General features: G+C 47.7%; 1 protein-coding gene across 6 annotated transcripts in view; it reads right to left on the bottom strand.

Moving 5' to 3' along the window:
• LOC135902757 (uncharacterized) overlaps positions 1-13,065 on the bottom strand; it is an 80,214-nt gene extending 67,149 nt beyond the window's left edge. For 5 of the 6 annotated variants that reach the window (XM_065432981.1, XM_070532983.1, XM_065432978.1 and 2 more), the window contains exons 1-4: positions 12,922-13,065; positions 5,270-5,479; positions 1,977-2,414; positions 722-859 (exon numbers count right to left, since the gene is read on the bottom strand). In XM_065432981.1, coding sequence (XP_065289053.1) covers positions 722-859; positions 1,977-2,414; positions 5,270-5,479; positions 12,922-12,972 — 837 coding nt within the window. In that variant the 5' untranslated portion in view covers positions 12,973-13,065. The remainder of the gene's footprint in view (positions 1-721; positions 860-1,976; positions 2,415-5,269; positions 5,480-12,921) is intronic. The other variant, XM_065432982.1, reaches the window with a different exon arrangement.
• Between the last annotated feature and the right edge of the window lie 282 nt (positions 13,066-13,347).

Here is a 13,347-nt window from a genome sequence, read left to right as displayed (position 1 = left end):
GACGACGCGGATGCCTCGTCGGTTGAAACAGAACTGTACGCTGTTGAATACACTCGTTGAAAGCCCTGCGTGCCAGCCTCTTCTGCCCCATCATAGCCTCCTCCAACACCAACGGTGTAGTGTTGCGGTAAAGAAGACAAAAAATGACAAGAAGGCAGAGCTCGGTCCCTTTAATTTTTGGCGGCAAGGGCCACATTCTACAAACAGTTCTGCATTTCGTGGTCTTGTTGTTTCCGCCTGTCAACAAGATTCATGCTTTCGTCAGGTTCGAAACATTATTATTGAGATATAGGAAATTAGTGTGGGAAAAAACAAACAGATGTTTACGATACCGGGACTTGATTGTTTCTGGAAAAGAAACAGATTGTTGCGATGCCGGGACCTTATTCTTTCCAGAGGGCTACGCGCACAATAATATTAGCATGTCAAAAAACAGCTCAAGTTTCATAACAACAGTAACATACACCAAGAACACCTAAAAAAGGAAAGCATGTCTTATACGACGTTTAAACCTGTGTCCGGAGAAAAAATTAAAACTTCTATGCAGCTAATATTCTCTTTTTGCACGAAAAGCGGAAACAACGTTGAAAAAAATTACATGAAATGTGGTTATTCTCCCAAAACTATGAACTACGATCTAAGGTTTTCGGACAAAATTAAGCTTCCGTAATATGGCTCAAGCATGTAACTTCCTACTTAAGAATTCAAACATCACACTTACTTCAGACCGATTGGACTGACCCAAAGAAAGGCAGGCCTGGAACATGCCAGCTGCTTTCTGCCATGAAGACTGATTTTTGGCGGGGACTTTGGTGGCGTAGGCGGCTGATATTGTCATGTTTTTCATGGTCATCTTGACCTGGAAGCAAATGGAGGCCCAACTCGGTAACCTAGTGACTGGCGCGTTACGCTGCGAAGGTGCACGTCGCAGGTTCCATCCCGGTAGCCGCAACCACTTATATGGTAGCGAAATGCAAAAACACTGGTATACTTAGATTGAGACGAACGTTAAAAGAAACCCAGGTGCTCAAAATTATGTTGCGATCCCTCAAAACGGCGTGCGTTGAAATCATGTAGAGGTCCTCGCACGTGAAACGCCAGAATGTATTTTGCATTGCCGGGAACAAAAAGGACGCGAAAAATTTGCTCTTTCAGGCGCACTCCATTTCTTTAGGAATAACACGCCACTTAGCTCATGACCTGGGTAACTGGTAAAAATCCGTAAGGGCTGTTTTAGCTGATCATTAAAGAGTTATACGAAGTTGGAATAATATATTTATCTTCTGCAAAAAAATATGAATATAATAGCTTACTAACTAAATCCCGGCAAATCGGTAATACGGAATCCCGCCGACCTACTTTTTACACCTTCGCTAACTAAATTAAGAGGCAGGTTGTAACGCGCGCACAGAGGAAAATGAACACCTCACTCAATCACCGCGAACACTCACTGTCAGAAGACTGGCACCATCAAGAGCGGCAGCCGGGCTGAGAAAATTACCCTTCGGGCCGCCTCATGCTTCAATGCGAACTTGGCGGGTGCTAGAGCGCCGCGTGCACGAAGCCATCCTTTATTTCGGGTCCTCTAACCTGCGAACCCACTGCAAATTACTAAAAAAGAAGGCGCACAGCCGCGCTCCCCCGTCGCAGCCAATGAAGAGATGCGCGTCGACTTGTACCCTTCGTCCTGGTCTTCTCACCCGCGCATATCTCGGCGTCTCCCACCCCTCCCCATCCCTTGTGCGTGTCGGAGGGCGGCGCGCACCCTCTTCTCCTTCCTCCCGGGCGCGCGCGAGAGAGCGCCGCAGTATCAAGTCACCACACTCGTCGACTCACCCTCGCAAGCTACGGCGCACGGCCGCGGTGGCACCACACTTGGAATTTTTGCGGAACGCCACGGAAACGCCGACGGCGGCGGAGTTTAGGGGGGAGTGTCCATAGAATTGCTATCGCATTAGAAAAGTACTGGAAGCTACCTGATTGAACGGATTGCTCCCCGGTCCCTTGTATGTGCCGCATACAAAACGGCTGAAGTCTTTGCATGGGTCCTCGTTGAAATCCAGTTTCGTCCGCAGCCACTGTGCCACGAAGTGACAGTCGGTTGTGCCGCAGTCGGTACTCTTGCTGGCGCTGGACGGTGCAACTACCGCCACGGCAGGTGTAGTTTCCACTGTAGGCAAAGTCCGCTTGGCAACGATCACTGGCGTTGTAACTGGCTCTTTGGTTGTGACTACAGGCGTTGTAGGTGGCCCTTCGGTTGGGACTAATGGCGTTGTAGGTGGCCCTTCGGTTGGGACTAATGGCGTTGTAGGATGCTGTTTGGTTGCGACTACCGGCGGGAAAGTTATTTGGACGGGTGCTTCCGGAGGTACGAGAGCGTTCTCTGCGTTTTCTGAGTCCAGGTTTTCCGTGCTCTGGTAAAAGCAGAAAAGAACATGACGATGTTATCAGTCCTCGCGCCAGGGTCAACTTGCTGTAACGTAAATCACTACGCACCTACTGTGGTCCACCGATAAACAGCAAAAACACAAGAACGTGGATCCTGTTTTTGATTATGAATGAAAAGCGTGTGTTAAAATTGAAACGCATAATAATTTAAAAAGAAACCTACGCTCCTTCTGAGGCTCTACACTCATAATTTCCCATCCCACGGAGCGTTTTAAAGGGGCCCTAAAACACTTTTGCCCCATTCTCAGAAAACGTTACCGATCAGTCGCTTAGAGGTTGCTGTGACCATGTTAGCTAAATTGTTACTGCGCTTGCAAACATTCGAAAATTCAGAATCCTGTGAAAAGAAACCACTAAATCGCTTGCTATGGCTTCCAGAACGCCTTCATGCTGCGTTATTGAAAGCAGCTGGACCCACCAACGCTGTTGATTGATTTAGTGATCGCGGGAGTGTCCTAAGCAATATATAATCGATAATTTTGAGCTAAATGTCTACCATTTCTTATAGTCAGAAGAATCGTTTCACTTTTCACTGCGCTGAATTCACTGAATTCAATTTTCACTGAATGTTTTCACTACGCGTAGCTGCGTCAGTTGTGCGTTGCCTACGAGATGGAGGCGCTGCGCTGGGTAGCGTAGTCTACCGAGGCCGCCGCGCGGTGCCCCGGCGAGCCTTTCCTCGCCGCGACATTCGACTTATGGTGTGCGCTCTGACCGTTTGGCATCTCCGCTGTGTAGCTTCCAGTCCGTTGGAGAAGGCTATAAAAGATACGAGCACACCTAAGCACTGCTTCTAAGCTGTGAACGCGAAAGCAATATTGTCCAATTGAACGCTGCTGAGCGGGCCTTCGAGTAATGAATTGCTCGCGGGCAAGCGAACGCGTTGAGACGCTTGGCCAACGCCTCCTACATACCACAAGGCCGGTGCGCTTCCATCCGTGACGTCATGCTACCTTGTCTTGCTGCCATAGAATTTATGGGGATGCTCTTGAGTAAGCTGCGGTGATTTTGACGTTACTTTATTCAGCAAGCTAGGCTTGGTAATGGAAATTTCGGTCCCAGTACCATGATGTGATAAAGCAGAGTGCACAGGGCCGTTATCTATGATGCGCTGGTTTGGCCCAGTGGGTAAGGCATTCGCTTTGTGAGCGTGTGGTCGTAGGCCCGAAACTCACTACCACCAATGTTTCTCCTTCCCAATTGAGTTTCTTTTTACAGCGAAGCTGTATGCCTCTACCGTAGAAGGAAACTTTCGTGTCGTAAGTGTGGTAAGCCGAAACCTCCCCAAACGTGGGCCGATCCCCACGGTAGTGCAATGCCGGGCCGACCCCCAGCACAGGTGAAGCAGGCGTTAAGCAATCCACATGCGTGGGCCGATCCCGAAGATCTCGAAGGGCGTGTTACAGGTTCCCGAGCCCACAGGTGTATGTGCCATTGAGATCACGATGCTTTCTGCGCTATCAGCAGGATCGACCCACATGATGATTTTTTCTGTTCACGGACGCCCAAAACACTACTGAAGGTTAGTCATATACAGATTTCGCTGTGAAAGGCAGCAATATGTTGACCGCCGAATAGATTGATTTATTGGCGCTTTAGGAATGTGTGTCAGTGGTGGTTGCGTGGGTGGGCAAGGGGCGGGTACGCAGCCTATGGTTTATTTGGGGGAGGAGTAGAAGGACGGACCCCCCCTCCCCTCCACCCTGGGTACGTGCTCGCAGCTGTGTGTTATAGCCTGTACGTAACAATGCTCAGTTTATTGCAAGAGAAGCCACAAAACAAAACGGCATTTTCATACAACAGTCCATCGCACGCGCATAGCTTGCCATCAACAGTACTGCTAAACAGCAAGGGTAACAACAGCGTCATCAACGTACATTAATGTACAACGTACAGAACCGTAGATTTAAGCACGGTTCTGCGATGCAACGAAGGCCGATATAGAACAGTCTCCATTCATAGCCTTTAAATTTGTCCGGCTTGACGTTCATCGCTCAGATACATCAGCGAAATATCCGCATGTGTAAGAGACAAACTTGGTATTCAGAAATAATTTCCGAGGTCTTGTTCTGACAGCTTTCTGGAATTACAAACTCTTGTTTTGTAGGTATGCACTGAGCAAAATAGGAACGTGCTTCCAATTGCTATACAATGTATAACCAGGTGTAATGAATTCCCGTTTTTGAGCAGCGCTCCTCATTTCAATTGACGATTCCTTCCCGCTTGGAGCAATTCGGTCTCTTATATATCTTGTGGCCCATATTATAAACAAAATTAGATAAAAGCCGTACCTGCAGCAATGTCAATTGGAGTCCGCCTGCCCTACTTCTTCATTAAAAGTAAATTTAACCTGTTTCAACAAATATTTCAGGGGATTCTGAAAATCATTAGTTATTACCTATGTTCGTGCAGAAAATGAATGCCGTCTTTCCGACTTAAGTCCAGTGATTTTGAAATTGTCTAGAGTTTTGTATAAGCAACATTAGCGCAGGCTGCTCGCATTATGACCCGCCTGCTTCATTTTGGGTGCGTGAAGGTCATTCTGATTCTGATGACTTGGCGTGATTTAACTTTACTATGTCCTCATCCTGACACGTGATAATTGCTTCGTAGGCTTCTGCATGCTTGAAACAAAACTGATTGAAGGGTTCACATCCGTAGTAGTTACTCCTAATGATGTTTGAAAAAGCAGTCGATAGATTACGCGATTACGTCCCATCTTTACGCAAAATTACATCGTCTTGACGGTACCGCTAACGTCTCCCAATAGGAATCGGTGTTTCTTCTTGTGGGAGGTGCTCCATGCATTCCACGCTCTCACCGTGGATTCTACCTCCCATTGTATCCAAGTGAAGGCGAGAAGCATAGCCATGATCATGGTAGTGGCTATTACCGCGATCACGCCGTCCACGCAGATCCACGTCAGTACGTTCCATTGTCGATAATTCGAGCCGTTCCACTCTTCGGTTCTGTTTTCCGAAAATTGTACAGGCACGTTTTGGTCGAAGCCAGGCTCCTCGATCACATAGGACTGAAAAAAAAACGGCCCGTGAAAGAACAATTTCTTCCCAAAAGTGCAGCGCAAGGAAGATTCACAATGATGAATTAATTTAGCTCTAATTTACAACTGAGCTGCTTCTTCCAATGCCTATCACGTAAACTAGGTGAGAACAGTGAGCGCTGTCGGATGCAGTTTCTTGTCCTGATATTCGCGATGTCCGGAAACATGCCTGATAAATTGGGACAAAAATTACATGGTCTCTTACGATCTATTTCAAGAAATGAACGGCGAAAGCCTACTGTTCCTGCTCTTATCTTTCGCCTCTTTCTTCTCTTTCTCTTCTTTCTTTTAGTTATAACTGCCCACTACTAAGCATTTTGAGTCATTTGTAATCAATTGTGGGCGTTAAAAGCCAGCGTTAAACATGTTGGTCATATCGTACTCATTACCAGTCATTACAAGTGATTTCGGTCATTATTATGATGAGCAAAACGAAAACAAGGTGAAAGGTGTTCATCGTATTGAATTTCCACCTCCCGCATTCCCCGCGTTTTCCTTCGGTCATTATTAGTCATTTCTCGTCATTACTAAGCATGTTTGGTGGTTCTTGATGAATTGTTGCCGTTAGAAATAGTCCTTAGGCATATTGCTCATTTCCTAGTTATCACTAGTGATTACAAACCATTTCAATAATTTTTAGTAACTCTGGTGATTACGAAGCATTATTAGTCATTCCTATATAATTGCAGTCGTTACAATTCTTCGTTAGGCATACTTGTCTTTTCGTAGTCATTAGTAGCCGTTACAATTCATTTCAGTCATTACTATTCAATACTGCTCACTAGTAAGCATTTTTAGTCATTTTTAATCAATAGTGGTCCTTACAAGCCATCGCTAGACATATTGGTCATTTCGTAGTTATTAGTAGTGATTAGAAGTCATTAGTAGTCATTATTGGTCATCACTAGTCGTTGTTAACCTCTACCATTTTCTGTTATAACGTTATCATTCGCTAACTGTCATTATCAATCATTTTTCATTCTTTAATGCGTCTTTAATCTGTCTTCATATGGCGTGATGACGCTTCGTTGGACACTCCGGCGGTCAGGTCTGCTTACCCAAACTTCACGATTAACCTAGAAAGGCTTTCGCCTTAATAAACCTGCGTTATCAACAGGATCTCAGAAGTTGTCAAACCAAAGAAAAGCCACCTGCGCCCTAGGCCACTAACATTTTTTCGTGTGCCACTATGCAGGTGAGTCTACAATTCGGACAACAGGAGAAGGACAACTTAAAAAAAGGAAATTCACCCTCGATTACGATACTGCCTGAAGCGAAATGCGAGCGCAACACTGTACGTTTTGTCATTTCGCAATATGTTGGCTGGCAGGCACAATCGGTCTCAAACGGCGCAGTGCAAACGGAGCGCAGTGTCGCACGATTGCCGCGCTAATCGGGAGATCGCCAGAGACAGCGCGTGGGTGACACGCCGGCGCGATTCACAGCAGCCGCTGCACACAGACCTACGCTCATGCAGCGATTTCTTTTCTTATATGGTACCGGTGGACGCGCCCGCCGCATGCCTTATCGACGGCGTCATTGGTGAACAGACGATGGAGCACTATTCTTGCGTTATCTCGTAGCGGTCGTCGCCACAGAGCCCGTCTTAAGTGGCACTACGCTTTTATACTCACGCTTTCGCCATACTGTTCTGCTCCGCTTTCGTTCTCGCGCTCTCTTCCTTATCGTCGTCTTTCAAACCCGCTCCTGCTCGTGTTTGCTTTTTCATCCTTTGCTGCTGTCATCCTTTGCTGCTGTCAGTACGCCAATGCTCCACGCAGGGACAGGCGCCTAAGTACTATCCCACGTATTTGGGAATAGAAGTTCAGCAAAGCATTTTGCAGGCAGCTCGCTATGCTTTCGACCGCATGGCAGCGCGCCTCGACCAGCTCTTTGACTCTCTCGATGACTTCGAGCAGACGCCCGTTGCGGAGTGTGTACATGCTGAGGGTGTGGAAGAACGTGCGCTTGCATATGTGCTCTATCAGTACGAACACTTTGCCCTTCCTCAGCACCCAGTGGTACCCCATGTTAGATATGGAGCTGTTTCCTGTTGTAGCTGTTCCCCAAACCACTTCGAGTCGCAGCACAGCTAATTGAGAAATGCCGAAGCAGGAAAGCACATTCCAGAGGAGCGGCCGAGCAAACAAGTTTAAGGCAACAAGTTCACGTGCCAAGAAGTTCATGCGCCGCCGGGATTAGCAGGTGGGCCTCGGACAATGGAGCATGAGCAGCCCTCCCCTTCTCCTCGTTAGAAGTGCATTGCCAGTCTGCGAGGCAAGATCGCAGAGAGCCGCCAGGTGTGACACCGCGACACGGGCGCCTACCATTGGCTGAAAGTGGCGTCATCGGAGCGGACTCTCGCATTGGTCAAACATGACGTGACTTACAGTGCTCGAAGGGTTTATAAGAAGCCTTCCAGAGAGACCTGAGCATTCTGGGATTCCCTGATTCCCTGATTCCCTGATTCACCTCTCTCGAACTTCTTGCCGCGGGCCGCAGCGTCCGAGTTGCTGCCGGCCCGTAATGACTGTACGAATGTTACTTGTCGCTCACCTCTCTGTATATAATGTAGAATAAATACTCCCAAGTTTTGGTTTTCATCCCGAAGTCCGTCCCTCAACCCCTACATCTGGTTGGCAGCGGTAGGATCGTCTCCGAATGCATCAGCTGGTGGCAGCGCTACGGATGAACCTTCGTCGAGAGAGATCCTAAGGAACCGGGAAGAGCGAAGAAGAGAGAGCCTTCGTCGAAAGAGGTCCGAAGAAACTGGGAGTAGCGAAGAAGGAGCGAGCCTTCGACCCAGGGAGTCCGGAGGAACCGGGAACAGCGGACGAACGAACCGGATGGCAGGGTGCTGCAACCGTAATTGAGCGCGTGGTTTTTTTCCTTATGATTCGCCAGACTCAAATGTTGTGTGTTCATTTTGATAGTTCTGGGAATCGGGAGTTTGATGCATTGTGTGTTTGCACAAATTAATTAAGGAAAGCAGTTTTAACCACCTGTCGGGGCAGCTGCCATGGATCTTAGAAGGTTGAAGAGGTTAGACTTGTTGGTGTGCGACGATTTGGGAGTTGAGGCAGACGAACGGATGAAAACGCCAGCTATCATAAAGGCGATTAATGATAGTGGCAATGATGATAAAAGCATTGAGCATGCTTGGGAGGTGATACAGGAGCCACGGGAGCGGGAGCGTCGTGTACGTTTGCGAGAGCGTCGTGAACTTAGGAGTAAGCGTCAGCGTGAAGAACGCGAGAATGAACGGAAGCATGAGCTTCAAGAACTTACTCTTAGGTGTGAGCGTCACGGACGTGAGAATGAACGCGAACTTGAGCGTGAACAAAAGTATGAGAGAGAGAAGGCAGCACTGATCAAAGAGATACAGCATTGTGATCAGTTATTGGCACAGAGACAACGGCTGTCTGAGAATTCTGTAGGTAGTACAGAGCGAAAGAATGAGGCAGCATCGAGCGGAGTTTCGCCAGAAGCCGACGAAAAGAGTACTGCCTGTGAGATTAGCTGCCGAGTCATAAGTGAAGGGAGAGGGCTAGCTGCTAACGATGCCTTAGTGGCAACAGAGGCCGTTAAAGGCCGTAGTGAGAGCGACGAGGTGATGTGCCAACAGATGACTGTGGAGACAGTTACCGAGCGTGTGCGTCGCTGGTAATGTTAGCGAGGTTGCTAGCGAAAAAAAAGGGTACTGTTGACGCGACAGACGCGAGCACCCATGTAGAGCCAGATGTGCGTGCAGAAGTGAAGTGCGAGCTGGACGATGCAGTTGAGAACAGTTCTCGGGGTGGCGAGCTCCATAGCTCACGAGAGAACAACTGCATTGTTCAGGGATCGGTGCGGCTCTCCGCCAGTCTAGATAGCCTAGATAGGGATGGTTCAGTTAATAATCATTCGGACTGTGCGCGTGAGACAGCGATCGATACCGACGGGCTGTGTGCCGATGCACAGCGTGCGCTGGGCAATGTAGTAGAGGGCAGTTCGCAAGAGTGCGAGTTGTCTAACTCGAGTAAAGCCTGCTGCATTGTTCCAGAGTCGGTTGAGCTGTCCGCCAGTCGAGGCAGAGAGAGTGTTGATTTAAGTGAGAATCACTCAGACTGTGCGGGTAAGAGACCGATCTGGGCCGACGAAATGTGTACCGGCCAGCACGAGGTACGAGAAGGCGACATGAAGGCGAATGCAAAGAGAAAGCGCCGTAAAAAGAAGCGCGTGAAAGACCGAAAGACGGTAACTTTTGTAGCGCCGCCAAAGTTGGCGAGAAACCCGAAGGGGCAGGGCGCGAGGAAGAAGGTGCGGTCATCACTGACGATGTTGACGCATCGAAAACGTTCGAGCCACCGGTCAAAAGGGGACCGCGAAGAATGTTCTGCACGGACGCGGACAAAGGGCACGAGGCTGTTAAACTCCTCGTCGTTCCGTAGTTCTTTTCATAGCTCAGCGTGCAGTTCGAAGAAACGCAAAGTGGTAGGACGAGACCAGGTGGGGAGTAGCGACGCGCTCAATCGAGTTCGTGTTGAAAGCGGGGCGCGGGGACGCAAATTGGCTGGAGACCGTAACGTCTTGGGGGAGCTGATAGTGAATCAGCCCTTTTGTTGTCTCTCGGCAGCCAGAGTAGCTTTAAGACCACGCCCACCTCGAGTCAGACTCAAAGTATGAGTCAGTTGAAAATGCTTGGAACGGGATGCCAGGAGAGCTCCCGTAGAAGTAAAGCATGTTGTTTTGTTTTTTATTTTGAGCATCGGAAAGTTTTCGCGAATTGAGACTGGGATTTCTTTCAATGTGTAAAGTTTGAGCTTTGTTTATGTTTTGGTTTGAGAAAGCTCCGAGATTTGAAAGATGCGTTTTATGTAAACATGTAGTCTCGCGAGATGGTCATTAATAAGTAGATAGGCTTTTTTTGTGTGTGTGAGTAACCTGAGGGTCAAGGTTATTGTTGAGAGGCCTATCGTAACGCGCGTGTGAGTTATTTAACCTTCTTTCTTTTTAAGTGTTTTTGGTTTTTCTAAGGTTAACCGCGTAATTTTCAGTGAGTGCATGATTTGCACGGAGAAGCGTTCTTAGTTCCATTCGCGCGTGTCCTGTGTGGACGGAAGGAAGCAGATTTATGACTGGGTTGCTAGTGTGTGTTGAGGACAGCCGTATTCTGACTTCTTTAGTGAACGTGCGTGGAAAGAGTTAGTAGAAGACGCATCATTTTAAGAGTTCTGCGGAGTGTGTAAGTCCCGCGAGTTGAATTGTTCGTTTACGTCACGTGTCCTGTAGGACTTTCAGGGAAGAAACGTGAGTTAGCGTAAATGAAAAGTTTGCCTACAACGCAAGTAGCCTACAACGCAAGTTCGCCTACAACGCAACGTTTTGTTTAGTGACCACAAGGCTAGTGCGCTTGTGATTACGTACTTGTGAGGTTGACCAGATTGTTCAGTGGCACCAATACGTGCGATAAGTACGCCACTGCGATAGATTGGAAACATGCTGTTCGTGTAGTTAGGCCACTTAAGTTATGTTCGGCTGTTTTCATTTGTTGTTTGCATCGTCAACGACCCTTTTGTTTTGCAACAACAATAGTACTCTGGTCTTGTCGGCAATCGAGGAGAAATGGATAGCTGTTTGGAAGGGTGGTTGGAACTGCTTTGTCAAAATTGGGGAACTAAAAGATCAGGGTTGATTTTGACTCAGTAATAGCCTGGCGAGTCAGGGGTGAAGAGCCTGCGCTTACGCGTGGTGCAGCGCTGTGTTGTTTGGTTTGTTTGACGTATGTTCTCCAGGGCCCAGGATCCCGAGGGTTGTCAAACGAGGCTCGACCCCAGTACCCTGCAGCTTCTTTCAGCGTTCCTCATGGCCAGCGAATTGAGTTCACCGGCCATTCAGAACAACCGGGGCGAGGACGAGTTGTTAGATATGGAGCTGTTTCCTGCGATTACTTCGAGTTCCCCAAACCACTTCGAGTCGCAGCACAGCTAATTGAGGAATGCCGAAGCAGGAAAGCACATTCCAGAGGAGCGGCCGAGCCAACAAGTTTAAGGCAACAAGTTCACGTGCCAAGAAGTTCGTGCGCCGCCGGGATTAGCAGGTGGGCCTCGGACAATGGAGCATGAGCAGCCCTCCCCTTCTCCTCGTAAGAAGTGCATTGCCAGTCTGCGAGGCAAGACCGCAGAGAGCCGCCAGGTGTGACACCGCGACACGGGCGCCTACCATTGGCTGAAAGTGGCGTCATCGGAGCGGACTCTCCCATTGGTCAAACATGACGTGACTTACAGTGCTCGAAGGGTTTATAAGAAGCCTTCCAGAGAGACCTGAGCATTCTGGGATTCCCTGATTCACCTCTCTCGAACTTCTTGCCGCGGGCCGCAGCGTCCGAGTTGCTGCCGGCCCGTAATGACTGTACGAATGTTACTTGTCGCTCACCTCTCTGTATATAATGTAGAATAAATACTCCCAAGTTTTGGTTTTCATCCCGAAGTCCGTCCCTCAACCCCTACACCCAGCAGTGCGCTAGCCTTGAGCTGGTCAAGTAAACCACCGAGAACGCAATGCTCCAGTTGACATGTAAAAGGTGAATTCGTATTTCTCCACAACCACTGCAGCAAATTTGACGAGATTTCTAGCATTTAAAAGAAAAACTTCAAATCTAGTGACTGTTGGTTTCGAGTTTTCGATTAAGGCCGTCAACGTTTTAGCAAGAATTGGCAAAATAGTAAATTTTCAGAAAAACAGAAGTATCAAGTTTACAACTGTGTAACTCCCCAAGGAGATAGGATATCCCAATTTTGTGAATTTCATCTAATAGTACATATAAAGCGGACAAAATTTATATGTTACGCACGAATCTAAAAAAAAATAGTAATATGTAAATACCGCTTTTGCAGAACCCTTGTACACAACGCAAGGAATTCACGTAAGGTGTAAACTGAGATGTCGAATTTTCCGCTTTCAGTGATCTAATGGATGCCGTGTACAGAACCACGATGCCTATTCTGGATGCACAGCTATTACGTTGTTAACTTGTTGCTTTTATTTTTTCGAACTTGAAACATTTTTCAACAAAATTCGGACACCAAATCGAAGTTCCGCTTGCCACATTCACTAGAATTTAGCTTTCTCTTTTAAATGCAACAACTTTCATTCAAATCGGTTCAGGGCCTATTTCACGAAAGCACTTTTGCATTTTACATGTATCTGAATAGGCCGCGTCGGCGTCGGGCGCGAGCTAAAGGTTCCTCTTAACCCCTCCGTCGAATATTTCTACCATTTACTCATCCTTATAACACCACCAACACGATTCTGCGGACACATTGAAAATATGCGAGAGACACACAGGCTAAGAAAATTTTGGTTATCTAGCCAGCACTTCGGAATGCCTTCGTCGTCGATATTCGCTGCGCCACGGGGAACCGATACAGTACCTCTTCAGTAGCTGTTGAGCTCCATGCGGTCGGCATTTCCTCCACGGCCATTGTTGTTTGCGAATACTCGAGTTATCCAACGCAGATAAAAATGTAGAGCATATCCAACGCTTTGCGCTAGCCAAGATTTCTTCTTCTTTCATCTTCTCGAAACCTAACCAACACGACGACTCTAACGCGAGTAGCACTTCAAGAAGGCTTAAGCGAGTGAAACTATACCTGCCCACCACCCGAAAAAAAAAAAAAACCATTGCAGAAAGGGTGGACTCCAGGCATGTGCGAAAATCGAGGGAATGCGAGTCCGTCTTTCGTGTTCATTGAATTATCCACACTTCACTTCTTTTTCTTCCTATTCACTTCATGAAGTTCAGTGCACGTCACTGAATGCACGCTCTGGTGTCATTTCTCACTTGGTTTTCCGAGCGC

This window comes from Dermacentor albipictus, chromosome 2, assembly GCF_038994185.2.
Source record: "Dermacentor albipictus isolate Rhodes 1998 colony chromosome 2, USDA_Dalb.pri_finalv2, whole genome shotgun sequence".
Taxonomy (NCBI): Eukaryota; Metazoa; Arthropoda; class Arachnida; order Ixodida; family Ixodidae; genus Dermacentor; species Dermacentor albipictus.
Note: the sequence above shows the minus strand (reverse complement) of the source record. Positions and strands in the feature narration are given on the sequence as shown.